General features: G+C 25.9%; 1 protein-coding gene across 1 annotated transcript in view; it reads right to left on the bottom strand.

The window, feature by feature from the left end:
• Positions 1-14,917, bottom strand: part of LOC129610834 (semaphorin-2A) — a gene marked incomplete at its 5' end in the record, with an annotated part of 129,990 nt that overhangs the window by 21,676 nt on the left and 93,397 nt on the right. Inside the window, 2 exons of the mRNA XM_055523589.1 lie at positions 2,589-2,696; positions 4,840-4,908. Of these exons, the coding sequence (XP_055379564.1) occupies positions 2,589-2,696; positions 4,840-4,908 (177 nt within the window). The remainder of the gene's footprint in view (positions 1-2,588; positions 2,697-4,839; positions 4,909-14,917) is intronic.

The raw sequence follows: 14,917 nt of genomic DNA on the forward strand, positions 1-14,917 counted from the left end.
ATGATTGAGATATTATAATTTTTATAAAAGCTACTACCAATATTAACATCATAAATGAATTAGCCTCATTGATTTAGTGAAGGCATAATGATATATTGCAACATACTTGCTATTCTAAAGGTGCGATAGAGTTTATAATATCCAAAAAATCGGGAACCAGAATTTGAAATTTTGTAAACTAAGAGTGTGAATAAGTTCGGATGAGGAAGAGCTACAAAACAAATTTTCTATCAGTATATTAAAATATTTATCGATACTTACAAATTTTCTGCGTTTAGCAATCATTTCAAGACAGTCTTGCATCCACGACTCTTTATATTTTGTTTTAATATAAACAAAACAATTTGCAAACATTTGAAATGTTATTGTTTTCAATTTCAAGAAACCAATTCGTTATAGAAAACCTAAGTGGAAACATATAAAAATGTAAAAATGTTAAGTTTAAGCTTGAATGTCTAAATCAGATTAAAGATCCTTTTCGTACTTTTACTTGTCGAGATAAGTGGTGCCATAAAGTTTTTACCACACGACAGGCTGTGATAGAACAAAGAATTGATTATTTGTCGATAGCTGCTTTTTTGTACAATCTCCGACGTTGTTTATTAGTTAGAAGATTCTACAAAATGTGGAGTTTCAATAAAATATTTGGAATATTAATGCCCGAAATGTTCAAATTGTTGTTTACATGGTTTATCTACGAAATCAGTAATTAAATTCGGACTTTTTAATTTAGATATTTCTGCATAATATTTTTAACATTATGTTTACTGTATGCATGTGAAAAGGATTTATCAAATTTTGAAAAAAATTTCTTATTCTCAAAGGCGTTTTCCCCACTAAGGCCATTTGAAAAATTTCTAGGGCCAATAAAATTTTTCCTCTTGTTTCACATTGTTTGATATGGAGAATAGCAAATGGTTGAAAAAATTAAATTTAATTTTTCACAAACCAATGGTATATGAGCAAAATTTATTAGTCACTAATTTATTTTATGAAATCATAAAAATAAACCTAGTCCATCTTTTGCCAATATCTGTATGAAAAATGTTCCATGATCGTTGCTACATAAGTTATTATTTCTTGTTGCATGTTTACATCACTTTACTAATTTTTTCTTTTGTCTTCCAAATTTTTTTTTGTTTGTGATAAGAATTGAAGCACGTATATTGTGTTCTAGTAAGCTATAGATAATACAAAAGCAAACTTATAGATAAAAACCATGCAAAATCCTTGAAATACCAACTGGAGAACAATTTTCAAAAAACGTGAGATTTTCTCACATGAATTTTTTTTTCTTATGGTTTTTTACATAGGTTTTTGGTATTTTTACTTTAATAACTGCACAATAATATTTAAGTTGCTTGAATTTTTCCTTACAATTTCTTAATTTTCATGTCGCGTTTCTGTCATTAAATTTGTATTTGTCTCTATATAACTGAACGAACGTATTCTAGAAGGGTATTAAAAATTTACTTTTACATTTGTAACGCTCAAGAATAATGATTTGAAATATGAACATGTGCATCGTGAGATCACTTAGGTCATCAATCCTGTTTTTCTTTCTTGTCCGTTCCGAACCAGACCAATATACTGATTAAATAATAGCGAGACAGCGGTTCGTTCAGCTTTCATTGAAGCAACCAAAAGACTGAAGGCATAGTATTAAAGTTTTATATTATGAGGACTCAGATTCGGATGAGTACTTATAACAGTAGTCGTAAAATTAGAAATATTTCAGAAATTATTCAAGTTTGACTACTATTTATAAAAATAATTTTTAGTATGAACCTTCGAGGTAATTCAATATATTTATTGAACTTTGAGAATTATTTATTTGTACGTGTGTCACTAAGTTGAGGGGTTCAACTTTACAAATTTTTGTTTGTATTTGACTTTGTGGAAAATTATAAATATATTTTTTTTTGCAAAGAATTCCCCAGATTTTGTTTTTGTGCTTTTCGTTTATTGTCCAATAATAATGAAACTATTGAGAAGCGCTAAGAAAGTTAGTAATAAAATAAAGCTGGCCGATTATTAAAATAATCAAATCAACTTGAACCATAGTGAATCATGTTAAGAAGCATCGAAAATTCTGTAATGTCTGCCGGAATTTTTTTTATACATTTAGTCAATAGAATAGTATTTTCAATTATTCAACATAAGGAAAGCGAAAAATATTTAATAATTTTTTATTATTTAAGGTTATAATAATAAAATTATTTTATTAGTTTCGAGCACAATTGTTGTTCTAGAAAATTTTTTAATTTATTAAATATAATAAAGTTCAAAATTTTGAATTTATAAATGTTAAATGTTAGCATCTACACACTTCTATGCATATCATACCCACTGAAAATTATTTTTACAATTGTATTATAAAAAATGTATCTTTTGTATAAGAAAATGTTCTTGGTATGAAATTATTGTCAAAAAAGAAAAAAATTTTTAGGAAAACGAATTTTACATTTAAATTGAATTAAATTTTATATTTATCTAAATTTTCATTTTCCTTCATTTTCTTCTTATTTTTCATCATGCTAAATAAGAAAAAAAAATATTTTTTGAAAATTCCACAATATTTTACTTACATATATGACATAATCCTTGGGATTATGAGCGTTTGTTCCACAAATATACAGCCTGTTGCCTCCCTCCATTGGTTGAATAACGCGAATATGATTTTTACAATCGAAAACCTATAAGAAAAGCAAAAAAAAAAGTTTTCATAATGAGAAAAATGTCAAAAAATAAAATAAAAAAAAAAGTAGGATTTAAACATGAGATTACGCATAAATCTACTTTCAAAAAAAAAAAACATAAAAACAAGAAAAGAAAAAAAATCAAAAATACAAATTTTTTTCTAAGTGTATAAATTTAGTTAAATCCTTTGGAGAATTCAAAGATTTAATATTAAAATTATAAAATAATGTTATAGCTATGATAATGCTCTATGTGTATTTAAATAATGTAAAAATGGAGGTGGAATTTATTTTCTAAATTTTTCGTTTGTTGTTAAATAAATCTCTCATCGTCACTCAATATTTTTATCTTAGCCCGTACTGCTAAATTTATCAATTGACTAGGAGTTTATTCTAGCGGAATTTTGCTTTTTTTTCTTAAGTGATAAAAATAGAAACAATCATTTCTAGAAAATTTTCATCTAAATTGGACACAAAAATGTGCTTATAACGTTCACATTGTCTCCCCATCTTTTGAAATTTTCAATACCCATTTTTTTTGTCACTTGATAAACTGGAGGAGTTTAAGATTTCAGGAGTTCCTAGACAAAAAAATATTTTCTTAAGTTTTACTTGGTCCTCAAGGTGTCGAATTAATTAAATTAAATTTTTAGCCGCTTATTTTGTTGACTCTATAAGCTTTCTCAAGTCAAATAAATAAACAACACAAACTCATTTTTGTTAATGAATCACACATCAAACACAATTAAATTTTTAATTAAATGACCCAATTAACTGAATTAACCTATCAATTTGCCACAATTTTAATTTCTTTTATTTTCGTCTTCTCCTATAATTATGTAAAAATTTTAGTAAATTTGCTACTTTACAAACCATTTTTGGTTTGATTCGAGTTTATTTGATTTCTCTTTTCTTTTCAAATTTTAAAATTTTTTCCTTTAACATTCACACGATATTCCTTTAACCTCGATTTGAAATGAAGTTTACACTTGAATGAATTGAATTTTAAAAGTTTTTTTTTCTTTTTTGAATTCAAATATAGGAAAATTTTTTAAATATAATTGATATTTTAAGAATACACAATAGAATCAAAAGAATCATTGTAAAGCAGACGAAGGAATTATCTGTATATGCAAACACTAGCACACATTTTTAATATTATGGTTATAGAGTTTGTATTTGTATGATAAAATCAGACTTTCATACTATTTTTAATAGGATTTCAGACTAGATGGCACCAAATTTCTTTTACCGAATTATTTTGTGGATTAAAAAAGTATTGAGCAGAATATGATAATTTTTTAAACTTGTTAGAATATTAAAAATCTTTACTATTGCTGAAATCAAAATGATCGAGACTTAAACTAATACTTTTGAGGCAACTCTCTTGAGATTGTAAACTTATAAATTTGCATTACTATTTTTAAATTTTAATTTTTATAAATTATATTTAAAATAAAAATATTATGTTAAGATATAGCATTCATACATTTTTTTAAAACACATTTTTAAGGGGAGAAATACTCAACAGAGGAATGACTTCCAAAAATCAATCATGCGAATCAATACTTGGAATCATGTGTGACCATGTTTAATTTTATTTAATTAAATATCCTCATCCTGCGCTTCTTCTGGTCCCAAAATATCTTCTAGACAATAATCTGCTTTAAAAATATCCCAAATTTTAAATCGTTTCTATACTTATACTAGTATTCATCTTAACATTTTTTTAATTTTCTTATTGAGATCTGACATCCCGCATATGCGAGTGTATTCTTTCACGGTAAATTCCATTTCAATTTGAGTTCCTTGTGGATAGGATCCCACCAATTTAATCAAATATTCATTATCAACTTGGTAGGCCTTTAATTATAGTGTGATACAATGCTATTCAAATAAGAGAAGTTATGTAGTTCCGAAACACTTGCGCGTTTGCAAAATCATAATAAATAGGAGGAAACTTTTGTGTATTACAAGTGATAAGAAGAAATTTTTCTTTAACTTTGCAACTGCAGGTTTTTTCGTTAAAAACAAAATTTTTACATTGAAAATTAATTTTTAGTATGGGCTAAGATAGAAAGTCTTTAAGAAATAAAAATTGTGATTTTTGCAAAAATAAAATTAGTTTTTATGAACTTACTTGACTTTTTCCTTTTGATACACAGCTGACAACATCTTCTCTTGTTGGTTCTAGTAGGATATGATCTCTCTGAAATTAAAAAACAAAATTTAGTTAAATAAATTTTTATTAAATTAAAATATTTTAAATTATATTTTTTAAATAAGGAACTAAAATTTCAAATTTTAAATTACTTTAAGGGGGAAAGAACGTGAAAGAAGATAATTATTCCGTATAACTTCTCAAAATATGCCAGTTTTCAAGAATTAAACCAAACACAAGATTGTCTTTCACAAATTTAAAAAGTTTGGACGACAGTACATAGACTTAGAACAGTACTTATAACAGTTCTAGATACATCTGTGATTTGGCATTCTTACTTCTAAATAAATAATTTTTAAAGCTTTTAATTACAAAATTTACAACTATTAATTACAAATTTTCATCTAATTTTTATTTGAATTGATAAAGCAATTGTTGCCATTTACCTGTTAACTATTATCTCATGTAAATTTTATCGCGACGTTTCTGACACTATTTTCAATTCTGTTTTCTAATAGCAACCATCCATAGAAAATGGTCGATATGAAACAAGATTTCATTTCTATTTGCAAAAGATATATTCAAGAGTTAAACTCCGTAAAGATATATTAAAGATATATTCAAGAGTTAAACGTTAAACTCCGCGATCCTGGTGGCCCATAATTGCTTGGGGGTCCGTAACTTTAAATTATTATTATTTCCAGACCTAACGTACATTCCTAAATAAAAATGATTTGTTAAATGTTGTTAAGGTTGATATGATAGTTTACGAGTTCAATAAAGTCATAATATGAAGCAGTGTATTTCATTCTCCTAAAGTGTACAATTATTTAAGAAAGGTGAATGAAAACAAGTAAAAACGTTTCAGTCGGTATAAACCGATTGAATTATACCCTGCACCTTTCGTTATTGTGTAGGAATTACTCGAACCCGTGAAGTCATTCTATAGAAACTTCACGGATATGTCTGACCTATAATTGGACATCCGACTCCCAAGTTTCATGAATCTGACTTTATAATTTTTCCAAATATTTAAAATAAGCTTTTGGAGTTGTATGGCAAGTACCCGAACCTGTTAAGCAATTCCACTAAAACTTCACAAATATATCTGATCTACAATCGGACACATAACTACCAAGTTTCATGAATCTGACTTTATTATTTTTCCAAATATTTAAAATTAGCTTCTGGAGTTGTATGGCAGGTACCCGAACCTGTCAAGCAATTCTTCTAAAACTTCAGAAATATATTTAACCTATAATTGGACAAATGACTGCCAAGTTTCAGAAGCACAGAAATAACAAAATTTACTACTAGCTAAAATGCATATAGGAAAATTTCAAAAAATTTACTCCCTCGTTTTTGGCAATATGTTATTTGTTTTAATGATAAATGAAATTAATGATAGACGGAAAATATTTATTGGACACTTTGCTACAAATTATAACATGTTAAAAGAACGCAATCGAAATAAAAGAAGCATCAATTTCTAAGTAATTTCAATTTTTAATAAGAAACAATAATTTTATTTCACTTTCAAACTTCACTCATAAAATATTGTAATATTCGTCTTCTAGGAATCTGTTCTAGAAGTCCCATGTCAAATTATCACTAAACCTATATATTTTACTAAAATAATAGATAGTCAAAATCAAATAGTTTCCAAATTATAAAATTTTTGTATTTAAAATAAGGAATATTAATAGAGGAAAGGAAGGTTAGATTCCACTATCAATCTATTGATCTTGTACGGTCTCTTATTCCACAACCAGCAAAAAATTTTGCTATCAAAATTTGATAGCAAAATTCGAGACGAATTTTGTGGAAAAGCTACGAAATTTTCGAAATCTATCCTTGGATTTTGTTCGAATTTTTACATTGGCAGAAACTTTTGTTAAGTAAAAAGTTGAATTAAACCAATGGTTTGCAAGGTAGCACTTTTAACTTAAAAAAGTGAAAATTGCGTTTTAAAACAATCAAATACATTATTTAAATTACTTTTCTTTATACATTGAAAGATATTTAATAATTGCATATATTCAGGATGAGTATGAAAAAAATTTAAAAACCGTCAAAATAATGGTTCGTTTCGACAGTTAAGTGAGTTAAAATAAATAATTTTGTTTTAACGAAATTATCTATTTGTTAGTTTCTAAAAGCTGGTTAATATTTAGATTCCTACCGTGTAGCACAGTAATTCCCAAAGTGGTCTATACTATATATAGACCCCCAGGGGTGCATTACGAAAACATATGAATTTAACTAAATAAGTTTTTTATTTAACTTTCTCACATCATAGGTGTACCTTGGTGCTGTTAAAAATTTAAATCTATTAAAGAAAGTAGCATGGGGTCTATCAAAAATTGAAAAACACAACAAGAGGTCTACGAGAAGAAAAAGTTTGGGAATCTCTGGTCTAGCACAAAATATTAAAATTTGAAAAATAACTGGTTTTAGATAACGGTTAATTTTAACTGCATATATGCTATATATTTCAATTTTTTGTAATAACGCTAATAGTTTTTGAACCAAGAAAGTTTTTGGATTTATTTATTTTTGTGAATCCTTTAAAAATCAATATAATTAAAGATCGAAAATTTTATAAGCTTTCTAAACAACGGTATTTTATAACATTCTTGTTATTATGTATACAAAATGATTTGTGTATGTGCATCTAAAATAAGAAAGAAAATGTCAATTTCATTATAATGCCAAAATAATTTCTAAAGGAATTATAAAAAAATCTGGAGTATAAAAAAAAGCAATTTTCCCACATAAAAGTGCTTTATGTAAAAGCAATTATGGTTTATGTGCCGAGGTTTAAGTATATTACATTGTATATGAGTTATCTTGATTATCTTCTTAAGCCTTTAAAATACTAAAACATACCATACACACTCTTAAATATTTAAAAATTTTCGATTTTTAAGATTATGCGATATCAATGTCTTTTAAGAATTCATGGTAATGCTAAAGGCTTTTGCTGTTATGGGTATTTTATCGATGCATATGTATAGTTATTATATATATATATAGATTTACGTATAGTATGTGTATCCATTTATGTTATTGAATACCTTTGTATATATTATAGCTTCACTTTATTCAATAAATTTTGCATAATATTGTAACACTCGGAAATCATGTCAACTTAAAACTAAATAAATTTTTTTTTCTTGTTCTTATTTTTCATGTAAATATTTTTATATCGTACTTAAGAAACGATATTTTATTTTGTATATGCCTTAACTGTTCTAGATTATAAAATTAAAATATGTAGATGTAAAATGTTCATTTAAAATACAAACATAGTTGTGGAAATTTTAAGAAGATACTTTTGATTGAAAAATTATAAAATAATAAGGAAGCAAGTTGTTTCCTGATTATTCCTTATAATATTTGGGTTGTCTATTTTGTAAATACTATCCGAGTTGGTAGATAATAGTTATAAATACGGTTATATATATGAAAAGAATTTTATACATTATAAAGTGCTTCTAGGGCAATATTCGTAATGGCAAAGTACAAGACCAGGGTATACGATATTTTATTTTTTGATGACATTTAGTATTCCAGAGATATTTGCTCTTACGTGACATTTAAAAATTGTATCGTGGTTCTGATATGATTATAATTGATTTCGGATTTTACAATACCCGACTTTATAGTTGAATAGACTCCATTCAAATTATTTATTAATATATCAATTTAAATTATAAATTTGGAGTTTTGATATCCTAATTGTAATGAAAAGAGTTGAAAATATTGAAAACGGTAAGACATAATTCTTAAACAATATGCACGTTATGATCATGGCAAGTTACACCTACAGGAAATGTTTAATTTTATCTCTCTTAATAATTTCAAGTGCAATGTTGACTGATACTAGATTTAGTTCTGATACTGACTGCGGAGGCGGCAACTTTTTAAAAGCACAAACTACAGATAAGGAGAACCCATCCCTATTTTGACGATTACCCTAAATATAATTTTCATTCTTATATACGAAATTATTTAAATTTCTCGTATAGGGAGCCGAATTTTCGAATATACGCACACAAAGTTAAGATTAGATTAAAAATCTCTCTTTTACTTGGGCTAAATTTTGTGGAAGGGAATGAACAAATTTGTACGTATGAAATGAAATATATATGTATTCAAATTTTTGTCTTTTCTTGAGTAGTAGAAAATTATATTTTATATATTTTAATATTATGTTCGTATATATGTATGTAATATGTGTATACGCGTTTGTCATTTTAAAGTACTACACTATTTATGATAAGAGTAATGTAAGAATTAAATTGTGAAAATTCTTCTTGTTTCTTATTGAAAAAGTGAGAAAAAATAAGTTTTATTGCAAAGAAATTTTACCTGGTTGTCATATCTAAGTAACTAAATGTCATTTATGTCAAAAAACACTAAGTTTGAATAAAAAATAAACTTTTTGAATTTCATTCAATAGCTACAGATATTATTTTTTAATTTATTTTAGTTTTAGGTAAATATAACGAAAATAATTTTATTGTATATTTAGACACTTACGATTTTATCTTTCCTTACATTGCTGTTTTAACCATAGTTAATTGACATTATGAAAAGAAAGTGTCTAACTTTAAAACCATTACTATTTTAAAGGAGTTTTTCATTACATAATTGCTGTTATTGTTTAGAACTTATAAATTGTTTAGAACAGCAGTAATTCATTAGATATGGAAATTCTCTTGTTTCTTAAAAACTGGAATATAAAGAATTTTAACTTGATTCTTTATAAACGAGAGATCTAAACATATTATATATGTATGTACGATGGTTTTGCTTAAAGGATGTAACATTACTGTATACTATACTAAGTATTATCCAAGCGTTGACTGACCATTTATTATTGAAATCAATTATTGTTGACTACTTTTGTCATAGTAACAAAATATACAGCTTTTGGGCATCCAAAAAGAGTTTCATTAACGCCATCCAAAATTAGTTTAATTTTCATTAAGTTTTGTGTTATATTTGGCCGGATTAAGCGAAATACAATGCAGTTTTATGCTAAATTTTGAGAAATAATTTATGTATTACGTTAATCGTTCTTATAGATTCTTCTAGTTGAAAGTGTTACAATTCGAAACATTAAACATTTAGATTGTTATGTTACTGTCTGAAGGTTTGATATTAAACAGGATTGCATCACAACGCACGTCGCGTCGTGTAAAATTTTTTTCTATTTACAAATTTGAATTCAATTACAAAATTGAAAATCAAAGATTATTTAATGCATTCTTTGATTGTTAACGTACTAAAAATACTAAAAACGAAAAACTCAATGCAAAATATAGAACTATTATTATATCTAAACACTGCTCAAATTAGTGTTATACCCAAATATATCTTGAAGGTTTTCGTAAAACAATTGTAAGTTGCAATATGAAATCTGTCTTTTTATTGGTGTTTCCACAAATAAAATAACTACGTACTAGATTTCGCGTTCTACCTAAAATATCGAGTAATGCAAATAACTTTGTATTAAATCAAAGGGTAAATTCACGTGAATCGCGAGTACTTTTTCGTATCTACATACATAAATACGTATTATATACATATACAAGTACACGATACAAACATTCCTCGAGTTAAGATTTTATTCCATTTTTCTTTTTGAGAAACGTTAAACGATTTTACATAATTATGAAAACAAAAATAAATAATTTTATATAAAAACTTTAAGTGACATTTTGACAAGAGAAATAAATAATTGCGTACGAGCGTATAATATACACATACAAATACACAATGTATTTTAAATCTAATATTGTAGAATAGTATTATATTAAGGCATGTTTTCTATATAAAATTAGAGTGCTTTTGACATTGATTGTCGAAAAAAAAAATTTCCTTTTAAATATTAATAAAAATATGTTACGCAAATGAATAGTTTTTAAAGAAGCACATTTCAATTTAAAAATTGGTTAAAGAATAAACTATAAGCTCTTTTCGAAATTTTTCGGAAATTGAACCGACGCACGTTGCCAAGCAAACTTTGTAAAGTTTCATAAGAATGAGGCCATTTTCATCATTAAAGATCATTGTGCCAAGTTACAATATTCGATAATGTTTTTTACAAATCCCTCAATATATTTTTCCTGTTTTGGGCCTGTCGAAATCTATTTTCAAAAATCTCTCTTCTTAAAGTTTTTTGGGGAAAAAAGCTCCTTCATGATCCTTCCACCAGTTTAAATTATTATAAAATTTATAATACAACCTTGTTTGTCTTCTCACATTTTATTCGACTGCGTATAGTATACTCAACTACTATAAAAATATAAAATTAGAAATTGCCAAAATTTATTTTTACGCCGTATATGGTACCTATACGAGTATTACTAAAACTATATTATTTTAATTCTATTGCTAAAATATAAGAAACAAAGGACATTGGACAATAACAAAAAATACATAAGCTTTGTATTCTATTGCTAAAATATAAGAAACAAAGGACATTGGACAATAACAAAAAATACATAAGCTTTGTAAATCGAAAATTTCATAATTACCAAGGCAGAGTGAGAGCAAAAAGTTTCATCTGATAGAAATAAGTTTCTCTTCAGTATCTATATTTGTGCTTCGAATTTCGCTTTCTTATTTAAAATTTATGCAAAGACACAGATTTTGTGAACGGGCAAAAGAAAAGGTGTAAAAAGATATTTTCAACTTAATTTTTTGGAAATGGGCTAAAAAATGTTTTCGATGTGTGAATGCAGTAACGAATTGTGAATATTCAGGAATAAATAGAAATTTAGAAAAATGGAGAATGTTTGTAGTGAAATTAAACTAGAAAAACAAAATTGTGTAGATTTATAAAATAAAAATATGCATAGGTTAAATTAAATTTAATGAGTTTTAATTAAAAAACAGACTGAATTTATTTTTTTAATTTCAAAAATAATTTATTTTAAAATCAGTGATTTTCATGAATAATTTAATAACATTTTTGCTGATTAATTAAGAGATTTCAAAATTTTTTTCTGAAACTCGCAATGAGAGAAATTACTTATGTTCTTCATAAGATACATATGGGAAACATGCTCTATCATATATACTTTATACAAGTAGCATACTCTATGCGAGTATTTTAATTTAAATTTGTAAAGATTATAATTATAATGAAGTTAGAAAAATGCAGAACCTTTTTGGAAGTCCTATAACAAGTGTTACTTTACATCGTGTATGAGTTTTACATTTAACACAATACATTCTCAAATTTCACAGACGAGCTACTTGAAGCTGAATTGACAAATTCATTTCAACTTTAATTTTGCTCAATTTTCATTTAAGTTTTAAAAATTACCTATAGTTTTCTAACAATAAGGCCCATCTATGTAGGTAAAATAGATGATATTGTCTTGCAACATATTACGTAAGGTATAACTCTTGTAATTTTACAGAATTATCTGGGGCTAAAGAAATTCTCTAAGCTAGCACGAATATTGATTTTGATCTTTGTTATTTTTTTTTAAATAAATTGTAAAAATAGTGAAAAACCAAAATTATTATAAAATAGTTAACTTTAAAACGTTTTATATAATTTATTTGCTATTATTTTCACGGAAACTGTGGGAAACCGCAGCTTTTGATTTACATTTACAAATCTTTTTAAATTTTTGCACAACAAATAATATAAATGAATGCATTATTTGGATATTTTAAACTGAGGTTTCCAATAAAAATCATACTACAATAATTTGAATACCTAAATAACTTAAAATTTGTGTTTATTTATATATGTATTAACTGCACACATATATAAGAGAACATAAACATTCTTAATCAACGATAATAGGAAATCAAAAACAATTTTTTTTTACTCACTAATATTTTCTAATTAGTTCTGACTTTTAGGTATGCAATGCTGGTCGAAATCTCACCGACCAATATTTATGGCTTGATATATGATTTTTGGTATGATAGAAAAATATTTTATTTATAGTTCTGATCTTTAAGTAAGCCGTATGCTATTCGAAATTTGGAGGTTCTTGTACTTGCTAATGAACCAACTGTCTTACTCAGCTATAAATAATACTTGTAATTATCAAAATTGCCGTCCTTACGCCAATATTGTTTTGATTCGAATTCAAAATGCGTAGCAATATTTTAATTGATAATAATTCATGCTTTACAATCTTGCGAATTCAAATTGCATACACCTTTCATTAAAAATTATATTTTTTATACGAATTTTAAAACATCCCTTAAATGAAAAAATTAAAATTAAAAATGTGCCTATATTTTATTTTTATTGAAATGGAAAAAAAATGCGACTGTTACGCTTTCCCCTTCAGTGATACACGAATTTCGAACACAAATTTCACAGTTAATGTTTTATTTCAGGTAATTTTTCTTTTTGCAAAATAAAAGGCACATGTTGTTGAATAAATTGGAAGGACCTACAAAAAATATTTAATTGAAAATGCACAAAAAAAATGAAAAGAAGAAAAAGGAACAAGAGAAATTATATTGTAGGAAAAAAAGCAGGCGGTGAGGTGACATAAAATTGTTTTGAATTTGTGGGTATGTGGTTTAAAAACCTGTCATATGAACTTTTTGTGCAAAAGACAGAAATATGGAAGGTGGTAATTTCAAATGTGGAGAAAAATTATTATAACCACATTTTAAAATTATCATATTTTGGAATTTTAAAAATTTAGATGAGTGGAAAATAAATTATTTAAAATGTAAATTAATGAAAATAACGTTGATGAGTTTTCAAAAAAAAAAGAAATTTACTAAAATTATTAAGTGAAAAAATAATTCGTTGAGGTGAAAAGATAATATAATTGTGGGTAAATTTTATAAAAAATAATAATTTTAAAAATTTTTGAATATTTTGTGACATAAAATGCTTTAAATATTCAAAATATACAATTATAGTTTCTAATAGAAATTTAATTGCATTATTTCATTAAAATTATTTTACAAATTTTTAATTAACTTTAATAGAAGTTTAGTGCACTTAATGAGGAAAACTGTGTGTTGTTATGAAGTCAATATAAAAATTAAAATTAAAAAAAAATTATACGATCAGACTATTAAATATTTGATATGTGTGTTTAATGGTAAATAATAAATGTGGCTGCACAGAGACGTTTGTGTACGTTTGTGTCTGTACTTAATTTTATAAATATTAAATTATTTACTTAATGAAAAATTATTTTAGAATGAGAACCATTTTTCAGCGTTAATCATGCCACTCATCTTCTTATATTATTATAGATTTTAGATATTTAAATAGTGTTAAATTTAAAAATTATTTAAAATTTTTTATGTTTTTAATGATGTTTGCAATTTCTTATAGAATTGTAGAGAACCTGTTACGATTGCGTATGTATAATCTAAAAATTAAGTATTTTAGTAAGAATATCTTGATCTCAAACTATTGATGTGACCACAAATGAAATGAAATATCGATTTGCAATTCTGTATACCATTTGCTTAAATGGCGTTTAGAAATTGCTCAGCTATTTTATCCAAATTGCCAAACAATTTATAGAACGCTTTGACGAATTTTATAGTGTAAGTGAACAAAATTTCCACTATTAGAATGAGTGATCTGTTACTAACGAAAGAATTTTATATCTAGCAAAGTAGACCGTTTAGCGTGCGGTACGGCGGAATTCCAATCAAATGGTTTTTATTTCTTTGAAAACGACAAACGATAAGTCATTACCGTTAAAAGTAAGCCAAAGCCATACAATTAACCAAAGAATCATTTTATCAAGTACTTAGTTCTTTACGTTTAGTAAGTAGAATTAATCACTTCACCATAAAGAAACTGCTTATTAAACACTAGTAAATTGTTTTTTGTGAGGTTATTTAAACTATTGGATTACGAAAGCTGGTCAGATATTTTCATATTTACACTGGGTTTGAGAGATATTCCTTCAAATATTGCTTGGAGTAGTCGAATGGATTCATAAAATTCGATTTGTAAACGTAGTCATTCAGCATTCCTAATCAGACATGATATTTCAAACTGAAATGTAAAGTTTTTCTTTCTACTTTTAAT

This window comes from Condylostylus longicornis, unplaced genomic scaffold (assembly GCF_029603195.1).
Source record: "Condylostylus longicornis isolate FDR11 unplaced genomic scaffold, ASM2960319v2 ptg000048l, whole genome shotgun sequence".
Taxonomy (NCBI): domain Eukaryota; kingdom Metazoa; phylum Arthropoda; class Insecta; order Diptera; family Dolichopodidae; genus Condylostylus; species Condylostylus longicornis.